The 21,189-nt window shown below is 50.2% G+C and overlaps 1 protein-coding gene across 2 annotated transcripts in view; it reads left to right on the forward strand.

Moving 5' to 3' along the window:
- The window catches only part of DPYSL5 (dihydropyrimidinase like 5), a 97,821-nt gene extending 76,844 nt beyond the window's left edge, over positions 1 to 20,977 (forward strand). For both annotated transcript variants that reach the window (XM_012475548.3, XM_012475549.3), the window contains exons 5-13: positions 559 to 627; positions 3,787 to 3,831; positions 4,892 to 4,967; positions 6,148 to 6,304; positions 11,979 to 12,120; positions 13,568 to 13,710; positions 14,468 to 14,675; positions 16,268 to 16,436; positions 18,498 to 20,977. In XM_012475548.3, the coding sequence (XP_012330971.1) occupies positions 559 to 627; positions 3,787 to 3,831; positions 4,892 to 4,967; positions 6,148 to 6,304; positions 11,979 to 12,120; positions 13,568 to 13,710; positions 14,468 to 14,675; positions 16,268 to 16,436; positions 18,498 to 18,583 (1,095 nt within the window). In that variant the 3' untranslated portion in view covers positions 18,584 to 20,977. The remainder of the gene's footprint in view (positions 1 to 558; positions 628 to 3,786; positions 3,832 to 4,891; positions 4,968 to 6,147; positions 6,305 to 11,978; positions 12,121 to 13,567; positions 13,711 to 14,467; positions 14,676 to 16,267; positions 16,437 to 18,497) is intronic.
- Positions 20,978 to 21,189: the final 212 nt, after the last annotated feature.

Raw genomic sequence — 21,189 nt, forward strand, 5'->3', positions numbered from 1 at the left:
TGATGTGAGATTTAAATTTCATTATAGCAGAGAATTTGGAGCATCTCTCAGACATATTTTTAATGAGATTTGACATACAGAATAAGTAAGAATCCGCTTTCCACTTGGCCTCTTCAGAGGATCTGAGACATTAAAGAGATCTACTCATGGCCCCAGGAAAGATGAGCCTCTGTGCACTCTCCTAGGTCTTGGGGTAAGGGCTAGCCTAGGAGTTGCTAGAAGCTAGAGATTTGTCTCGATTTCCAGAGAGGGAATTCTGAGTTTGAAAGAGTGCTTATCTTTGGTGTCCCAGGCCTGTTGCTAGTTATAATACTTAACTGTATTTTTAAGAGAACAACGTATGTTCGGTCATTAAGAAGTGAGAATCAGGAGAGCCCCACTGCGTGGGGGGGCCTGTGCATGCTCTGCCTTCCTTAGAAGATGAACGTTGCAGAAGTGAGAAAAGAAGCAAGCCTATTGAAACAGGCTATATCTAGCATATTTCACCGTCCCTTGAATTCAATATTTTCTTATGTGGTATCTGATTCTCTCCATTTTCTTTCTATTGCTGTTATCCAGGGTGCTAAGGAGGCACTAGATTTGGGGATCACAGGCCCAGAAGGAATTGAGATCAGCCGTCCAGAGGAGGTGAGAAACAATTCCTGTGATCTTTGTCAGCATCTCTTATGTAGATTGACAGAATCTTCTAGGGTGGAAGAGATATCGAGCATGTAAGGGCATGAAGGCTCATGTCTGTAATCTCAACACTTTGGGAGGCTGAGGTGGGTGGATGGCTTGAGCCCAGGAATTCAAGACCAGCCTGAGCAACATGGTGAAACCCCGTCTCTACTAAAAATACAAAAAATTAGCTGGGTTTGATGGTGCATGCCTGTAGTCCCAGCTAACTACTCGGGAGGCTGAGGCAGGAGGATCACCTGAGTCTGGGAGGTTGAGGCTGCAGTGAGCTGTGAGGGTGCCATTGCAGTCCAGCCTGTATGATAGAGTGTGTGTGTGTGTGTGTGTATATATATATATTTATATATCTACACACACACACATACATGCATATATATATACACACACATACATATGTGTGTGTGTTGCATCATTTTCTCCATGGGTGAAATTCCCATTTGATTCTGATTTCAAGGATCTGGGGTAGACAATGTCAGCACACCTGGTGTTGCTGTGCCCAAAACTGAATCGAGAGACAAAAGACAGACTGAAAAGGCCTTCAGGTGTTAGAAGAAATTTCAAACTATGGCCGAGCTTGGTGGCTCACACCTGTAATCCCAGCACTTTGGGAGGCCAAGGCAGGCGGATCACTTAAACCCTGTCTCTACTAAAACAACAAAAAATTAGCCGGGTGCGATAACACATTCCTATAATCCCAGCTACTCGGGAGGCTGAGGCAGGAAAATTGCTTGCATCCAGGAGGTAGAGATTGTGGTGAGCCAAGATCACACCATTGCACTCCAGCCTGGTCAGTAAGAGCAAAACTCCATCTCAAAAAAAAAAAAAAAGAAAGAAAGAAATTTCAAACTATAAACTCTGCCTTTAGGGGATGAGATTCCTTTGAGCATCTGAGGAATACTTTGGACCAGGGGCCCCCAAACCTCGGGTCATGAAAAGGTACAGGACTGCACAGCAGGAGGTGAGCATCAGGCAAGCTGAGACCCCCCTGAACTCTGCCTCCTGTCCAACCAGCAGTGGCCTTAGATTCTCATAGGAGTGTGAAACCTATTGTGAACTGCGCACGTGAGGGATCTAGGTTGCGGGCTCCTTAAATGAGAATTTAGTGCTTGATGATCTGTTGCCCAGGCTGGAGTGCAGTGTCACGATCTCAACTCACTGCAACCTCCACCTCTCAGGTTCAAGAGATTCTCCTGCCTCAGCCTCCCAAGTAGCTGGAATTATACAGGCATGTACCACCACGACTGGCTAATTTTGCATTTTTAGTAGAGATGGGGTTTTACCATGTTGGTCAGGCTAGTTTTGAACTCCTGACCTCAAGTGATCCACCCACCTCGGCCTCCCAAAGTGCTGGGATTACAGGCATGAGCCACCACGCTGGCCCTGAGGTGGAACAGTTTCATCCTGAAACCATCCCTCCCTACTCCTCGCCACCCCTGCCCCACCCTGGTCCATGGAAAAATTGTCTTCCACGAAACCGGTCCCTGGTGCCAAAAAGGTTGGGGACTGCCACTTTGGACCCTTTCCAGCAGAAACATACAAGTCCATGCTCCTCCCCCTAATTACCTGCTGAGATGGTCATTCAAAGCTCTGTTTTCCTCCTGCCCTCTGGCTTTATCCCTGCACACGGTTTTGCATGGTATTGACACAAATCCCCTACAGTCCCCCTGCTGAAGAATTCTGCTCTGGAGGGACCACATTAGATGAATAATGCTTTCCTGTCCTATTAGCCTGTTCACACATTCTCTACTATTTTGGGGGAGGGGGAAAAACCTCTTATTTCTTCAAAGCCTAAAATGCATGTGGGTGGTTGGATATCCATGAGGGATTGGGTCGGGGGGCCTTGAGGGACAAGGAGCAGGACACAGGATGTGGTGGTACTACCATTACCCAGAAACCAAGATGGCCCACAGTGGGTCCCCTGAGGAGTCCCCCTCACTGCCCTGATCTGTGCCTGTCTCTCAGAGCCCTTCAATATAGGTCCTGTTTGGCACTTCTGAATTGGTAGAGAAACACATCCCAGATTTGACGGAAACATGGAGGGTATGCCTGTGAGAACAGTAGTGAGTAGGGGGTGGACACATACACATTAGACTTTCTTTGTTACTTAATTCAAGGGAAAGAACAAGACTTTGGCTTTAGGGGTCATAATAGCAATAATTATCACTACCATTACCTATTGCTTAAAGGTGGTGGGGGGGTCCTGGGTCTATGCCAGGGAAGATGTTGCTCCCCAGGTGACATTTGGCAATGTCTAGAGATATTTTTGCTTGTCCCAACCTGGGGTTCTGGGGGGAGGCTACTGGCATCTAGTGAGTAGAGCCCAGGGATGCTGCTAAACATTCTGCGATGCACAGACACCCTGACCATAAAAAATTACGCAACATGGCTGGGTGCAGTGGCTCACGACTATAATCCTAGCACTGGGAGGATATGGCAAGAGGATTGTTTGAGCCCAGGAGTTTGTGACCAGCCTGGGCAATAAAGAAAGATACCCCCATCTCTACAAAAAATTTTTACAATTAGCCAGGCATGGTAGTCCATGCCTATAGTCCCAGCTACTCAGGAGACTGAGGTGGGAGGATTGCTTGAGCCCTAGAGGTAAAGGCTGCAGTGGGCGGTGATCATGCCACTGCACTCCAGCCTGGGAGACAGAGTGAGACCCTATCTCAAAAAAAAAAAAAAAAATGAATTATACAACTCAATTATGAATTATACAACTCAAATGCCAATAGTACCATGCGCAGAAACCCTGATCTAGACTAATTTCTGGAGTCAAATCAGCCACTATTCTCCTTTGCTGCAGTTCTGAGGTGGCTATGAAGAGAATACACCAGAAAACAGGAAGAGATGTGACCCTGGGTTTTTGTTTATTTAATTTTGTTTCCTTGCCTTTTAATTAAGCCCCAAGTAGCATCCAGCAAAGACAGGCCTGGTATTCTAAGACCTAGGATTCTCCCTCACTGTGAGCCAAGGTGGTTTGGTACCTCTGCCTGGCCTTTGCCCCGAGCCAACCCCTGTGGGTGCAGTTGCTCCACGAGGGGAGGGTGTAGTGTGGGTATGCTTGGAGGAGATGGTGAAGTTTAGTTTCCTCCTGTCTTTTGTTTCTAACAGCTGGAAGCTGAAGCCACTCATCGTGTTATCACCATTGCAAACAGGGTAAGTTGCCCAATCTCCACTCTGGGATTAGAAACCAACCTCTACAGAGCAGCCCCATTCTGCTCTGGGAGCCAGCGCCATGTCTGACCCACAGGACCCCAGAACTGTTTGCTGACTGAGCGCTGTCACTCCCACTATCCTTGCATTCACCCTTCTCACCACCAGCTTTCCACTCCACCCCACCAAGCCTGCTGAAGCTCAGCTCATTGCTCACGTGTAAACTCAGGCCAGCTCCTAAACTCTACATCCTCCTAATGTGATAAGCAAAGAGAATCAGAATAATGTCTGGGGAAACAGAATTTCCCAATTGCACTTTAGAGCTCTGGCAGCAGGACAAGAACATTATTTTATTGTCATGACAATAGTTATTTTATCAATTACTTCCTGATGGAACTCACCCCTGAATAAGGACAGACCTGAACAACAAAAAGGCAGTTCCTTGCCTTTTAGCTCAAGCATGCGCTCAGAGAGGTTAAGCTGTGGACTGTGGTTGTACAGCTTAGTAGAGAAAAAGCTAACCAGTATTACAGTCCCGGTGTCTGTTCGCGAGATCAGCCTTCTCTTGCCTAGACTCTAAACCCTCACCCTCTTGTATTTTCTTCATCTCCACGGTGCATTCTGTCTACTGATAAGCAGCCTTCAGACAGAAGGCATCGTAATTTTATATAGAGTACACAACTAACTCTAGATCATCACGTTTATGAACAGGAAATTAAAATAGGAAAAAGAGCCCCCCTCTTAAATTGCAGTCATGGTTGTCGGATGGGAGAAAATGTGAGGTTCAGACTTGACGGTCTTGAACTTCACAGGCTGGGCTTCCAGGTGGGCTCTGGTGCTGGAGGCTGTTCTCTGCCCCCTCCTCACTACCATCATGCAGTTCCTGCAGCTGCGCCCTGAGTTGGCCTGCATTCCCCGCTTAAGGACTGTCACCTTGAGGGTGGGCTTAGTGACGCAGGGGGAGGTGCTGGTGCCAGGACTGACTTTGCCGGGGTTATTCTGATGCTTGTAAAGTTTATGGGTCAACCCTCCCTCCCTACTTCCCACTGTTTCTTGTGTTTAGACTCACTGTCCGATCTACCTGGTCAACGTGTCCAGCATCTCAGCTGGTGATGTTATCGCAGCTGCTAAGATGCAAGGTGAGTCCGTAGGCTTGGCTGGATGGAGCAAGTCATGTGGAGGGACTGGAGACGGACAGGGCCCATCAGCCGTGTGCACTCCTGAGACCAGGACCTGAGCCAGCCCTTCGCTTTCATCTGCCACCGTCTTCCTCAGAGCCGCCCTGCACTAGCCTGGCTTTAGTCCGCTAGAACGTGAGCTTTTTCTTGTGCAAATTTGTATGCATAACAGCTTTGTGGAAGTGTCTGTCACTTCTCCTGGGTCTGGTAAAATTTTCCAAGTTTTAAACCCACTCATTAATTAGTGTCTTTTTGGCCTCATAGATTTTACTAGCCGTTGCCTTGGCAACTAACATAAAATCCTGGACCAGTTTCAGAAGGCATTTCAGGAGGTGTTTGGGAAGTCCCTAAAGAAGGAACAGTGTGTGGGCCCAGCTTCCCTTTCTAGCCTCCCAGAACCCTGTGTATGAGCCTCAAGGGGCACTTGGATGGTTTCTGTTGCGGATCGCCTGGCATTACCTAAAGGCTTGCAGATGCTTGGAGTCCAGCCCCGCTCCCGGTGCTGGTGAGGGCCTGGCAGCAGGAGAAACTAAGTCACAGTCACAGACCTGGGGATTTAGATCAGAAGCAAGGGCATCCCAGCCTTCAATTGATTCATCCTCTAGATCCTGCTGCCTGCCTCTCCCCTCAACTGAAGCTCCTTGGAGGGTCTCACCTAGATGGTCGTCCCAGCCTGGTGACTGTACTCCCACCTCCTGTCTCCCTGTCCTCCGGCCCTACTATGGAGCCTACCCCAAACCAAATTCTTGAAGCTGCTCACAGCACCCGCCTGTCCAGAAAAGTCTAGACTGCTCCTTAGCATGGCATTCGCAGCCCTGCGTGACTGTTCACCCACTGTCAAGCTCCATTTGCCAACAGCACCCTGCACACAGTGGTGCTCTGGGCAAACCAGACTCCTCAAAGTGCCATTTGGTGCTGCCAGGCCTCAGTGCCCATGTCCCTCTGTCTTGCCTAGGTCAGCAGGAGAATAGGGAAGCTCTCTGGGCTTGAACCTAGCTGTGCTCTCAAAAGCCCTGTGAGCTTGGGTAGGTCTCTTCCTGTCTCTGACCTCAGCTCCTTCACCTGTAAAATGAGAGGCACACCCAGCGGTTGCTTGGGTTTGGTGGCTTCCTGGTGATGGTTCTGACCTTTCTTCTTCCAGGGAAGGTTGTGCTGGCAGAGACCACCACCGCACATGCCACGCTGACAGGCTTACACTACTACCACCAGGACTGGTCCCACGCGGCCGCCTACGTCACGGTGCCTCCCCTGAGACTGGACACCAACACCTCCACCTACCTCATGAGCCTGCTGGCCAAGTAAGGCATTTCAGCAGCACATTGTGGGGATGTATACATCTTTAGGGAGACGTCATAGAGGCTCCAGGAAACAAATCTGAGCTAGGTTTGATTTCACCATGCCCATAGGATGATTATGCTTTTCTTACCTTCTCCAAGCCCGTCGGATAATTGCCATCCTATTGGGATTTTATGACCGCTTTATGTGGAGTGAGAGCTTCTGAAGTGTAAGAGTGAAGAGCACATATAGAACTGTGAACAGTGGTTATTCAGAATCTCAAAGGACATTGATCTCTTACTCTAAAGCCCAGTGGGGAGCTGCAGAATGTAGCCTGTGACTTACCCTAGAATGTAGGAATTCTTTCTGTCTCTTTTCTTCACCTCTCCCTCTTCTCATTGGCTCCCGTGTGCTCCTTGTCTGTACAGCCCTCCTTCTGTGGGTTTCTCCCTCCTTTCTTCCCCTTTCCCTTTTTCTTCTGTACTTTCTCCCTCTTCTCCCCTGCCACCAACACCCTCCCTCCAGATCTCCTTTTTCCAGCTCTTCTCTTTCTGACACTGCCTTTTCCCATTCAATCCCAATCTAAAGGAAATGATTTGATGAACAGTCTGAATTCAGTGGGACTCAATCATGAAAGGGTTTTGTTTTATCCCAATAACTGCTTGCAGCTTCTTTCTCTCTCCTATTAATATTTTGGGGGCTGGGTGCAGTGGTTCATGCCAGTAATCCCAGCACTTTGGGAGGCTGAGGTGGATGGATCACTTGAGGTCAGGAGTTCAAGACCAGCCTGGCCAATGTGGTGAAACCACGTCTCTACTAAAAATACAAAAAATTTGCTGGGTGTGGTAATGTGCACCTGTAATTCCATCTACTTGGGAGGCTGAGGCAGGAGAATCGCTTGAACCCAGGAGGTGGAGGTTGCAGTGAGCCAAGATCTCGCTACTGCATTCCAGCCTGTCCAATGACAGAGCAAGACTCCATCTCAAAAAAAAAAAAAAAAAAACCTGGGGAGAAGATGTTGCTTCCTCTTCACTTTTGGATATTAAAGTTCCATCCAGTTTAAGACTCATCTCCCTCCCTCCAGATCCCCAGCTCAGCTTGGGTTGGGGTAAGAGGATTAGGACAGAAGGTGATGGGATTCTTCTCCATACCCAAGCATACATCTCTCCCAGCTTGCAGCACTAGCAGTGCTTCTGTGAATGAGGACCCCCACAAGGCAACTTAAGCCTGGCCACTTTCTACAGTGTCTGGGGCCCAGAGGAAGTCCACACGGCCTTTTTGCTCCCTATGGTGGAAGGGCAGGCTGTCCCCAACCCAGAGGCTTAGAGGCAGGTCCACAGCTCACAGCCCAGGCAGATGCCCACTGCTCTCAGCTCTGCTCTCCACAAATGAACCTCTTGAAATATGCCCTCCTTGTCTTTGGGGTGGACTGGTGGGGAGAGGGTATGGAAGCCCCACTCAACCCAGGCAAGAGGAGGGGAGGGAAAGCCAGGACTCTCTATCCTGCCAACCTCTCAGTCTCCCTCTGAGCCACTTTCTAGACCTGGAGGGCGGGGATACGCCTCTTCTAGGGCGGTGCAGGGACAGTGGAGGGTAGTGACTGGCTCCACTGAAAGTGGCTCTCTTAGACAACAAGGTGCTTGTCTCATCCATGTCCTTAGCTTTCAGTCCTGGTTGCCAACCACTGGAAAACTCCCATCCCATTATGTTCACAACCTAAAGAGAGGTGTGGGGTGCAGGGCTTTGCCAATGTGAGTGGAGTGCCATCAATAGGGCATGGGCGAAGGTGGCCTCTGCGGAGGGCAGTATGCACCATGGCATGGGGACAGTCATTATATTTTGTCCCATAGCTTTGGTAGGTGCCAGGCGCAGCAGCTCTTAAAGAGGTAAATCAATTTGGAGGGTAAAGATGAAGAGAGAAATGCTAGATCAGCTCTTACTCTTAAAAAATGCTTTTGGGCGTGGTGGCTCACACCTATAATCCCAGCACTTTGGGAGGCTGAAGTAGGTGTATTACCTGAGGTCAGGAGTTCAAGACTAGCCTGGCCAACATGGAGAAACCCCGTCTCCACTAAAACTACAAAAATTAGCTGGGTGTAGTGGGGTGGCTCAAGCCTGTAATCCCAGTTACTCAGGAGGCTGAGGCAGGAGAATCGCTTGAACCCGGGAGCGGAGGCTGCAGTGAGCTGAGATCATGCCACTGTACTCCAGCATGTACAACAAAAGTGCAAAAAAAAAATGCTTGTTTTGAGAAGAATCAGCCTCCTTTTCATCATCTGCAATACAATAAAACAATTACCAAGAATCTACTATAATAATGTCGGCTTGGTTCCAAGGTCAAGAGTCTTTTGAAACACCCCTGCTTGCTACAAGCAAATTTACTGAAAGAACAAAAAAGATAATAAGTGCCTCAACCCACCCAAATTACAGCACCCAAACCCACACAAATTCAAATAGACTGGGGGGAATAAGTATATTTGAGTAATTTAAGTTTTTATATCTAGCCTACTTTGTCAAATGTATTTTAATTATTTAAATTAATTCTATTTATTTAAGTAGAAATGTAGTTTTATATGTTGTGAGAATAGTCTGAATCCCTTTTTAATCAGTGCATATTGTAAATGGGTTCTGCTTTATAGGATTTGGGGCATAATTTTAATATTTTAATTATTGATAGAAATTTATGATGACTATAATTTCACTTTTGTAACACATCATTGGTTATAACTTATATGATGCAAAATACTTGATAGAAAACCCAGATACCAATTAGTATTCCCATAGGAAAATATGAGCTGCTTCATAATTATTTATTTAGGATGTGATTTGTGATTTGTCAGGCTATATAGGAATAAAAAGTGCAATCTATAGATGGAATGACTTATCCTTTATTTAAAACCTGGCTGCTTTTTTTTTTTTTTTTTTTTAGACAGGGTCTAGCTCTGTCACCCAGGCTAGAATGCAGTGGTACAACCTCCCACCTCAGCCTCCTGAGTAGCTGGGACTACAAGTGTGCATCACCATACCTGGCTAATGTTTTGTTTGTTTGTTTGTTTGTTTGTTCTTTGAGACAGGGTCTCACTCTGTCCCCCAGGCTGGAGTACAGCGTCCCAAAGTGCTGGGATTACTGGCATGAGCAACCCTGCACCACTGTGCCCAGCCTAATTTTTGTATTTTTTGTATTTTTTCATCATGTTGCCCAGGTCAAACTCCTGACCTCAACTGATCCACCCACCTCAGCCTCCCGAAGAGCTGGGATTACAGGCATGAGCCACTGCTCCTGGCCTAAATTCTGGCTTCTTAAAGGGACCAGAAATTTTTTCATTTGATTATATAAAATTTTAAAGTACTTGCAAAGCCAGTCATGTTTTAAAGTGTAAATGGTTTGGATGGGGGCTTCCTATCTCTCAGATTCAGGGCAGCGCTGAGAGAGCTCAGAGGGCCTCCTAGAATGTCACTACCACCATTCACAGCTGCTTAGTGGGCACCTTTGTGTAGGCACCTTTTCAGAAAGCTGGGTGCTCAGGAAGACTTGAGCTGGTTAAAGAGTAGGAGTTGAGCCTGTTGCTCTTACGGTCCCTGACCTGCCCTCCATGACCGCAATGTGCATCTTCTGCCCTGAGCCCTGCTCAGGTATCCAGAGGGCCTCTCAGGAGAAAGGAAACCCTAAAGATTCCATTCATCTGTGGGGGCTTCTGCAGGGCCAGAGAGTGTGGGAAGCCTCAGGGTTCTGCAGGAGAGTCTCTTGCAAAGAGTCTCTGCAAGTGCCAGAGCAGCCTCTTTGGCCCAGGGAAGCCCCAACCTACTGCACAGAAAGAGCCGAGGCATCTTCACCTCGGGTTTGGTCAAACACATTAGTCATTTGGCAGGAGCTGAGACTAATGAGCCTTGCCAGGTCCCCCGTGGAGACAGCCCTATGCAGCTGACTGGCCATCGTGTGAAAGCCTTAAGAATATGCTTCCTGGCCAGGCGTGGTGGCTCATGCCTGTAATCCCAGCACTTTGGGAGGCTAAGGCAGGTGGATCACAAGGTCAGGAGCTCGACACCAGCCTGGCCAATATGGTGAAACTCCGTCTTTACTAAAAATATAAAAATTAGCCAGGTGTGGTGGCACACACCTATAATCCCAGCTACTCAGGAGGCTGAGGCAGGAGAATCACTTGAACCCAGGAGGCAGAGGTTGCAGTGAGCCGAGATCATGCCACTCCACTCCAGCCTGAGCAACAGAGCAAGACTCCGTCTCAAAAAAAAAAAAAAGAAAAAAAAACAATATGCTTCCTCATCAAGTCAGATAATGCATTCTGCCCCCAGAGTCTTCTGGAGTGGGCATCTTAGATGGCGCATGGGCACTCACCAGGCTCTGGGGCCTCCTACAGAAAACAATGGGACCCTTGCTGCTGACCTTCAGGGCCCCCGCAGTATGGTCCCAGCAGTCATCCCCCTCTCCCTCCTGACCCCCCTTCCCAGCCAGGCCTTCCCTGCCCCACAAGGGCATTTCCTCCTGAGATTGTCCTGGCCTGGCTTGGGGGGGCATTCTCTGTCTTCTGCCCCTCACTGCCTCTGAGTCCTCGGCCTGCAGAGCTCTCTGAATTCGAGCCGGCTGCCTGCCTCCCTCATCAGGCAGAGGATCTGCTGCCATGAGCCCTCTCCCTGTTCTTCCCTGAGTCTTCTCTGGCCCAGGAGCCCCTCAAGAGCCTGCCTGTGCCTGAGCCACCCACAGCCTTGGATGGAGGATGGCTTTTTTTCTTCTTTTCAGTCTCCCTCTATCACCCAGGCTGGAGTACAGTGGTGCGATCTTGGCTCACTGCAGCCTCCATCTCCCGGGTTCAAACTATTTTCTCACCTTAGCCTCTGGAGTAGCTGGGATTACAGGCACCTGCCACTACACCCGGCTAATTTCTTTGTATTTAGCCAGGTGTAGTGGCAAGTGCCTGTAATCCCAGCTACTCTAGAGGCTAAGGTGAGACGGGGTTTCACCATGTTGCCCAGGCTGGTCTCGAACTCCTGGCCTCCAGTGATCCACCCACCTCAGCCTCCCAAAATGCTGGGATTATAGGGGTGAGCACCTGGCCTGAGAATCGCCTTAATATGTTTCTGAGGACTGCCTTAATATGTTTCTGCTGTAGTCATGAACGGCACTGGGGAAGAGCTGATTGACTTGAATAGCACTCTCGGTCTATTAAGTCAGACCTCTACCTCATCCCTCCTTCCCTTCTGTGCCATTAGAATCCCCACATCCAAGGAAGGCTGTGAGTCCAGGTTATTCAGCAAAGCTTAACATTGAACTTTTGAATGTTTGTTGCCAGCAGCTGGGGGTTAGAGAGCTGATGAGGGGGAACTGGCATACAATTCCATGATAGTAAAACCACCTCCAGCATCTCACTTCAGCTAAACTCTTGAGTTCAGCTTTTCTCTACTCACTATCTTAACTCTTAAACCTTGCCATCCCAAGGTTCTCACTGAAGTCTCCTGTGACACAGACAGACTGTGCCACACTCATTCTGTAGATGAGTCAACTGAGGTTCACATAAATGAAGTAATTCATGAGAGGCGACGTGGCCTAAGCGGCAGAGCTGAAATTGGAGTCAGCTTTGCCTGGTTCCCATGCTGAGGATTTTCCCTGTATCTATCCCCACCCTCTAGGGTCTTCACCTCCCCTCCCCTCCCCTTACTGGTCACCTCCTTTTCTCTACCCAGTGACACTCTGAACATTGTGGCATCAGATCACCGGCCTTTCACCACAAAGCAGAAAGCTATGGGCAAGGAAGACTTCACCAAGATCCCACATGGAGTGAGTGGCGTGCAGGACCGCATGAGCGTCATCTGGGAGAGAGGAGTGGTAAGTTTCCTAGAGCCCCGCCCCGCCCTGATCCCCACTCTAATCCCTGCTTCATCCCCTGCTCTAATCCTAATAAGAGTTTTCACTCCTCAGATCCTGTCAAAGAATGTTCTTAGAAGGACTAGTTCAATCCCAGGTGTTTGTTTCACTCAAAAACAAAACACAAAAGGTCTTTCCCCCCGATTAGAAAGGTAGTAAGACCTATTATGGAAATTTTGAAAATACAGAAAAGTATAAGAAAAAAAATCCCCTTAATTTCAGGCCTAGAAATTAAACTACTGTTAACATTTTAGTGTATTTCTAGTTCTGTGCATGTACTATACATTATTTTTATTTCCTTTTTTACGCTGTTGCTCAGGCAGGTCTTGAACTCCTGGGCTCAAGCTGTCTTTCCGCCTCTGCCTCCCTAAGTGCTGCGATTATAGGTGTGAGCCACCACACCCAGATACACATCATTTTAATAACTGGCTTCATATTTTTTTCTTTCACCAATGACTATACTAACCAGAATTTTTTTTCTTCATATAATGGTATACCCTGAGTATCTCCCTATATCAGTAAAAATTATTTAAAAACATCATTTTTCATGGCTGAATAATATTTTCTCCAATGAAAGTACCATATATACCATACTTTAATCTTTCCCTAATGTTTGGGATTTTCGGCTGTTTCTAATTTTTGTAGTTACAAATAATGCTGTGGAGAACCTCTTTCTTCATAAATGTGTGTCAGCATTTCTGATTATTATTTCTGATTATTTTCTTAAGACACCTTCCTAGAAGTGGATTTTTAGGCCAAGGGATGTGAACATTTTTAAGGCTCTTGATTTGATATATTTTGTCTAATTGCTTTCAAAAAAGGTAAGAACTGGGATTTCATTTGAATACCACCTGTTCTGCACGTGAAGAATAAGTATTTTTGGTCTTGATCTATCTCAGATTAGATTCAAAATAGTATGAGCCCCAAAGAGATTTGAAGTCCTCAAGACTAAGCTCATGGAAAGCCAGGAAGATGGCTCAGGAAATCCCCTTGAAGAGAGTCCATAGTACTCTCATGGGTGGGGCAATAAGATGTTTTTCTAGAGCATGTATAACCCTTTGAAAATATAACCCTTAGTAGATGAAGGGAGACTCCTGATTCCTCTGTATGGGCACATGAGCAGAGCTGGTTTTACAAACAGGAGGTAGATTTGCCCCTGGCAGGCAGCCTGAATGGAACCAGGGCCACTCACCAAAGTTGCTGGATAAAGGGAGAAAGGAATAAGTGAGCACCTGGACCCCAGCCATGCAGACTGGCTCATCTAAGATGGCAGTCACGGCCTTGTCCCCTTATGACCACTATCCTGACCACCTAATCCCAAAGTCCACAGGCCAGCATCAAAGGTGACCAAGGGTTTGAGGCCCAGCCCCAGAGCCTGGCTGACTTGACACTTTCTGCAACATTTCAGGTTGGAGGAAAGATGGACGAGAACCGTTTTGTGGCTGTTACCAGCTCCAACGCTGCTAAGCTTCTGAACCTATATCCCCGCAAGGGCCGCATCATCCCTGGAGCCGATGCCGATGTGGTGGTGTGGGACCCTGAAGCCACAAAGTAAAGTTTGTTACTCGTCTCCAAGGCTAGAGGGACTCAGGATTTTGAAGAGAACTTGCATTACAGATCTCCAAAAGCATATAATTTTGCACTATTTCTAGCACAAAATATGGCCCTGGCTTACAGTTGGCCATCTCCTCCCTCCATCTTCACACGGTCTTTCTTATGTGTCACACATGTCTGGTGTGTCTGTCTCCTCTGTTTTTTTTCTTTTTTGAGATGGAGTCTTGCTCTGTCGCCCAGGCTGGAGTGCAATGGCACGACCTCGGCTTACTGCAGCCTCTGCCTCCCGGGTTCAAGCGGTTCTTCTGCTCCAGCCTCCCAAGTAGCTGGGATTACAAGCACCCGCCATCATGCCCAGCTAATTTTTGTATTTTTGTAGAGATGGGGTTTCACCATGTTGGCCATGCTGGTCTTGAACTCCTGACCTCAGATGATCCCCCCACCTCGGCCTCCCAAAGTGCTGGGAATACAGGCATGAGCCACCGTGCCCGGCCTGTCTCCTCTTCTTATAAGGACACCGGTCAGATTGGATTGGGGCCCACCTATATGACCTCACTTTATCATTAAGATCACATTAAAGACCCTAAATTGGGCCATGTTCTGAAGTTCTGGGGGTTAAGACTTCAGCAGAATAATTTTGAAGGGAGCCAATTCAGCCCATAACAACCAGCCTTTGGGGCTAATCCCTCCCAGGGAGCTGTGACATCTTGACCTGTCCTTACCGCTCTTTCTCCCGCCATTGCTTCCCCACCAGGACCATCTCAGCCAGCACGCAGGTCCAGGGAGGAGACTTCAACCTGTACGAGAACATGCGCTGCCACGGCGTGCCGCTGGTCACTATCAGCCGGGGGCGCGTCGTGTACGAGAACGGCGTCTTCATGTGCGCCGAGGGCACCGGCAAGTTCTGTCCCCTGAGGTCCTTCCCAGACACTGTCTACAAGAAGCTGGTCCAGAGAGAGAAGGTGAGGCGGGACGGGGACGATGCAAGGAGGGGGTTGGCGCCCCCTGCCGGGGAACATCCTCCATGACTGTTTTAAATCTCAGAAATTTTCTCTCCAGTTCTACGCAATTCTGTTGCCCTCTCTCCAGCGTTGAGAGGGGAGTGTGTGGCAGGGCTAGGGGAACGCTAGAGACAGAGAATACTGGTTTCTAGTCCCCATCTTTGATTACCAGGTGGCATTTTAAGTGGTCAGGCAACAGGGGTCCTGTGTTATGGAGGACACAAGCACGAAATGTGAGCATGTTCGACCACAGAGCTCCTCTGGATACGCAGGCTTGGAGTGGGGGGTTCTGGGGGCTGGAGATAACTGCTCTGGCCTGGCTCCCTCCCAGTCTTGATGAAGCAAGGGGGAATGGAGCTGGCATTTGCAAAGCATTGTCTGAGGCACAGGAGGAGCAAGCACCTGAACACAGGAACCCCACACTGCTAGCACACCAGCCACACGAGAGGGCTCAGAGCTTTTAGAGAAACCAAGACTCCTTCTCTCCCAGAGGCCGACAAGTGAAGAAATCCACTCCCATGTCTGCCATGGGGGCGCAGGCATAGGCTGCCTGAATGAAGAAAGCATGACTTCCTTGATCGCAGGGCTAAATCCAAAAGCAAACTCAGGGTCTCTCACTCATCACACGCAGCTAATGTTTATTTTTTTGTAGAGACGGATGGGGTTTAACTGTGTTGTCCAGGTTGCTCTCAAATTCCTGAGCTCAAGTGATCCACCTGCCTTGGCCTCCTAAAGTGCTGGGATTGCAGGTGTGAGCCACTGCACCTGGCCCAATAGCACTTTTTAATACGATGTAGGACTATAAATGACCTCTGCAGGAATAACTGCTCGGACTTCTATGTTGCCTCTTGTGTGCCAGCACAGTTCGAACAGCTTTAAACATATGAATTCCTCTGCTCTCCTGCCACTCTCTGATGTAGGTGCTAGTATTGTAGGCACAAAAAAGTTAAGTAACTTGGACAGAGCCACACAGTTTACAAGTGACGAAGTTCGGATTGGAACCTAGGCAGTCTGGTTGTAGAATATAGGCTCCTAACTCTACTGCCTTTGTGAGTACAGAATGAGCTAGTATTGCTACTGGGGGCCTCTAATCTCCAGATGGGCTGTGTTTAGCCTCTGTTCCCTCAGAGTTGTCAGAGCCGTAAAGGGTGTGGCTTCGTGGGAGCCTCAGGTGGGGAATGAGTTGTGCTGTGTGGGAGGGCGCTTTCCAAAGTTGACTTCCTCAGACGTCTACCTGCTACCTTGTTAAGGCTTCCACCAGTGTTGGGGGAGCCAGTACCTCTCCCGTATACATGCATGCATGCACACACACATGTGCACTCACATACATGCACGCATGCACACATATGCATGTGCTCTTTAGGCGGTACAGGAAAAGAATTCCCCAGCCCCTGGACTCAAGCTGTAAGGAGACTTGGTCACTTGCAGTGATTTGGGTCTTGGGCAGAATGGCGGTGTCTAATGTCCCGCCGGCCCCCAGGAAGGCCATGGTTGTATCACTCAGCTCTGATGGTGGTGTCCTGTTCCTTTTGCTCTTCTTCCATCCTTCCTAGACTTTAAAGGTTAGAGGAGTGGACCGCACTCCCTACCTGGGGGATGTCGCTGTTGTTGTACACCCTGGGAAGAAAGAGATGGGAACCCCACTCGCAGACACTCCTACCCGGCCCGTCACCCGGCATGGGGGCATGCGGGACCTTCATGAATCCAGCTTCAGTCTCTCTGGTAAGAGTCAGGGGGCCACAGGAAAAGGGCAGGGGGCCGGGAGGAGCCCACCCAGGCAGTGGGACTTACGCCTGCTTTTCTTTTGTGTCCTCTCCTCCCTCCCGTCGCCTTTTTCCAGGGATGTGCTGTTTGGATATTAGACTCACACAGATGTTAGTGGAGATAGGAGGACTGTCCTGGTCCCTGGGCACAGCTGCTCTAACAGGCTGTGGCCCACCTGGGACTCTCCTGGGGGTTTCTAAGTTCAGATATTTTTGTCCCTTGAAACATCTTGAGGGCTGTGCACACAGTGGGTGCTCCAGAGTTGCCCTGAGCTCAGCAGAGTCAACTCTGTCTGTGGTTCATGGGACTGCACCCACTGGCCCCTCACCCACCCTAGCCCACTCCTCAGCAGCCTCTCTGCTCCTTCTGCTACCCCCTTTCCTCCTCTGACCTACCCTCTCCTGTCCCTGCCTTCACTCTACCTTCACCTTCTTTTTTTTTTTTAGCCAGGAATTGTATTGTATATATTTTATTAAGTAAAATATTTTATCTCTTGACTTCTGATACCCAATTTTTTCTCTTATCTCTCTATCCCTTGGGTCCTGGCCCCAGTCCTATGGAATCTCTGAGTTCTTTGGGGGGTCCAATCCCAGTTCTTAAAGGCACAGCAGTTCCCACCTCTCCCACCACCATGCAAGCCACGGGCTCATAAATGATGACCGTCAGTGGAGAAGAAGCAGTCTATAAGATGCCCAGGGCCTCCAGGCAGCTTAGGTGGGAACTATCACCACCACTTGCAAGGGGCCAGGACCCTGAGTCTCCCTGAGTACAGCTGAGCCACCTTCAGGCTGCCTTCAGGACAAGGCCAGAGAGAGACCAAGCATCCACTCTGTAAGGGCTGTGCTGGGGTGGGCACAGCAAGAGGCGCAAGACCCCAGTCCTTCCACCAGAGCCTGGAGTTTACTCGGGGAGACAAGCCCCGTACACAAAACGTCCTGCTACAAGAGCAGAGGGCTAGAGCAGAGGGCTAAACCAGAGGGATGCCAATGGGGCAGCACCTGCCTGCCCAGCCTCCTGTGTGCCCCGCTGTGGGCCACACAAAGCTTGTGGCAGAAGAGATGAGGTCCTTGTTGGAGGTGCTGGTAGCCCAGGGGGAGGGGTCCTCTCTCAGGACCAGTCTCATTGCTGATATGACGTCTCCACTACCCTGAGGGTCACTGCCACTCCCACCAGTGATGGAGTCAGATAGGGACCCTGGCGTGGAAGACTTGTTTATGCACCCTCAGGTCTTGCCAGTCCCAGAGGGGTAGACTCCTATCACTGCCGGGGCAAGGTCCTTCCTGCTGTAGCCAGACCCACGAAGGGCAGCCAGACCCCAGAGCTGTGGGGCCCCTGCTGACCATTGGCCTCCTCTCCTCCTGCCCAAGAGCCAAGACTAGGCAGAATTCCCGCTTGGACTGCAAACATTAGGCCGCCTGTCCCTCACCTCCACCCCAAATCTTGTCTGTTCTAGGTGGGACAGGCTGAAGAATGTCCCACTGTGCTCTCCGGGGCACTAGATCCTCCCTTTGTGTGTGTGTGTGTGTGTTTTTTTTCAATCCTGCTCCTTCTGTATAGACACTCCCTTTGTAACTAAGTCATGGGATTTCAAGATGCGGGGCCTTTGGGGTATGGTTCTTTCATTTTCCAAAACAATGGCATACCCTCCTTTTTTTCTATCACTTACTCACTGAGGCGTATGTGCAAAGGCCCAAGTGCCAACAGGCTGGCCAACGGCCTGCAAGCACGAGAGACTGTGCCCAGGCTTGGGGCAGTGAAGCTGGCACAGTGGACAGTTAATAATCTTGGTTCTGAATTAAGAAAACCTGGGTCCAAGTCCAGGCTCTGCCACTTACACACTGTGCAATGCAGGGCAAGTCACTTAACTTCCCTGAGCCTCATTCTCCTTGTCTGTGAAACGGGATGGAGCGGCCGAGAGGATTCACTCAAGCCCTGCACACAGTGGGCCTCTAGGAGAGGGTGGCTGGTTTGTTAGCAGGCACGAGAGCCCAGCTCACCCCTGTGCTTCCTTCCCTTCAGGCTCTCAGATCGATGACCATGTTCCAAAGCGAGCTTCGGCTCGGATCCTCGCTCCCCCCGGAGGCAGGTCGAGTGGCATTTGGTAAAGGCACTGCCCAGCCCCCCAAGTGAGGATGCACCGCCACCACCAGCCCGAAAATCTCCAGCCACAGCTGCAGGGGCAGGAGAGGCTGGGCTGGGCAGCATACCACCCGAGGGGGGCCCCAGGACCCACGGGCCCTCCCTATGTCTGCAAAGTGATTCACTGTGCTTCGAGCCAACTCTAACAGGCACTTTGAGATGTGTTCCTCCTGCTGTAGTCCTTTCCTGCCTGGGCTCGGCGGGCTTTTCTGGGGCCCAGGAAGCCCACACTATGCACAGAGCCCAATGCGTAGAGCCCTGGCCAGCCCTTCCTCTCACTCCTGCCTCCGCTGGCTTCGGGAAAGCCCAGACTTTAGTGCCCTGCCCCCTGGCTGACTGGCCAGTTGTCCAGAGCACTTTAGCAGATGTGGTTTCAAAGTAAAGGCCTCCTCCCCCACCCCCTAGGCCCCGTGGTGACATTTCCCAAGTCAGACAGGTGTCAGCTTCCCAGCCATGCCCAGGATGTCCCATTTCCCCCAACCCACCTCTGGCCCTGTGTGGGGGTAGGGATGGGGTTGGCTGAGACACCGGTGCCCCTTGCCAGCTTTTCCTGTGCCCTGCCCATACCCTTGGGGGGTCACAGGCCCAGAAGGGTAGCTGGGCGGGGCTCAAGGCTGGTGCCAGGCGCGTGTAAATGGTTTTGTTTTGCACGTTTGGTTTGCGCAGTAGTTTGGTTTGACTTGTTTGTGCATCCTGTGAAAAATAACGGTGCTTGTGTCACTAGCATAGAATAGCCAGAGGAATAGATGTGGTCCTTAGGAGACGCTGCACTCGACACCAACCAGACAGCACAGGGCAGGGGCGGTGGAGGGGCTGGGCTCACAGGCTGCCGGAGGCCCAGGACCTTTCGCCTCCCCTCCCCTCTTAGTCTAGTGTCCTCCATTCCGAGAGGGGCCTGGGTTGCTAGCCCCGGAGGTGCCAGCCCTTCAGGAAGCAGGTTTCCTTTCCCCTCTCTGCCCCTGGTCACTCCCAGCACTCCCCTTGCCCTTCCCCACCACACACACACACACACACACACACATCTTCCTGTAACTTCTCCCTGCTGGACAGAGGCTCAGCACTCCTCCTATGTGACTGGCAAGAGGCCTTATGCCTGCTGAGAGAGGAGGAGTGGGAGAAGGGCTCGCCAGACACCAGGGATGGGGACCCCAGGCCCACAGGACCTGGTTATCGAAACTGCATTGCTGCTCAGGTGCTGTGATCTCCTGTGGTCAGCTCCAGGCCCTCACTGGCTCATGGCCTCATCTCCTCTGCCCGTCCAGGTGGGCCCTCCCTGCTTCTGAAACCCCACAGAGGTTCCCATGGAAACACTAGAGGCCAGGTGTTTCCTTCCACCTCCAGTGATCTGGGAAGTGACCTGGCCGCCTGCCCTTGTTAAGCCTTGTTTGCCCCGTGGGAGGTGACTTCATGTTGCCCATGTGGTTTCAGCCCGAGGCTTGCGTGAGGCTTCCAGACCCTCAGTAAAAGGTCAGCCCCTGCACATCTCCTTAGTTGCTTTTCCTGTATTCAAAACACTTCCATATATGACCTCTCACTTGGTCCTCATGACAATGGAGCACTTATCATTCTTCCCATTTTACAGATGAGGAAACTCTGGCCCAGAAAGTTCAGGCCCTCTGACCTCAGCAGTATCTGAGACCACCCTCCCAACCTTGGCTATCTACCCCTGCTGTAGAGAGGAGGCCCAAGGTGATATCTATTGTAGATCCCACCTGAGAGTTTAACCAACGAGAAGACTTACTTTCCTGGTAGGCAGCCTGCTTTGTTTTGCACAGATAGGTGTTTTTTCTCATCTTTCTTATAAACAACCTCATGCACATTCTGTGTTTGAGCCAGGACTAGTCACCCGTTGGGGGCTAACCATGCAGTGTGAGCTGCATCCATACCCTCACTTCTCCCTTCACTCCCCCTTTCCTCACTCAGGGGCTGAGAGGACAGAGGTGGTCAGCCAGAGAGCAGAGGTGGCAAAGGGGCTCATGGCAAGTGGCAGCCATAGGAACAGGGGTGAGGACCCAGGCCTGGGAGAGCCACCGGGGAGGGGGGACATCATGACACTGCCTCCTGGTGCAGTGCACATCATCTCTATCCCTTTCAGCCCTTACTGGGTCATGGGCCTTGGGCAGATGCCAAAGAGCCCAGCAACAGTGGTGTTGGCCAGCTGGGCAGAGCATCCTTGCTTAGGCTAGGAAAGCTTACCTTCTCTGAGTGCCTCCGCCTGAGAGATGTGTGACCCATGGCGCCAGGGAAGCACATCATGGAGTGGCCCACTGTAGGCCATCCGCTTCATCCACCCCCAGTCTTTACACAGACCCCACCCTTGTCCGGGAGCTTCTAGATGAAAATCAGAAAGAGATTCAAGGAGCCAAATGAGCGGTCAGCCCCCACCACGCACTCCTTGCCCCATGCAGAGCTCCAGCCAGCTTTGTCACCAGCCCCACTGGCTCCTGGTTGGAATGAAAAGGGTCTCTGGTTGCACTGAATGCAGCTCTCAAACTGGTCTTGTACTTGCTGAATAAATACTGTTGTTCTTGCCTTAGCTGCTCTCTAGGTTTGTGGGGTTAAGTTGCCAGAA

The sequence above is a fragment of the Aotus nancymaae genome, unplaced genomic scaffold, assembly GCF_030222135.1.
Source record: "Aotus nancymaae isolate 86718 unplaced genomic scaffold, 86718_ANA_hifiasm-v0.15.2.pri h1tg000057l, whole genome shotgun sequence".
Taxonomy (NCBI): Eukaryota; Metazoa; Chordata; class Mammalia; order Primates; family Aotidae; genus Aotus; species Aotus nancymaae.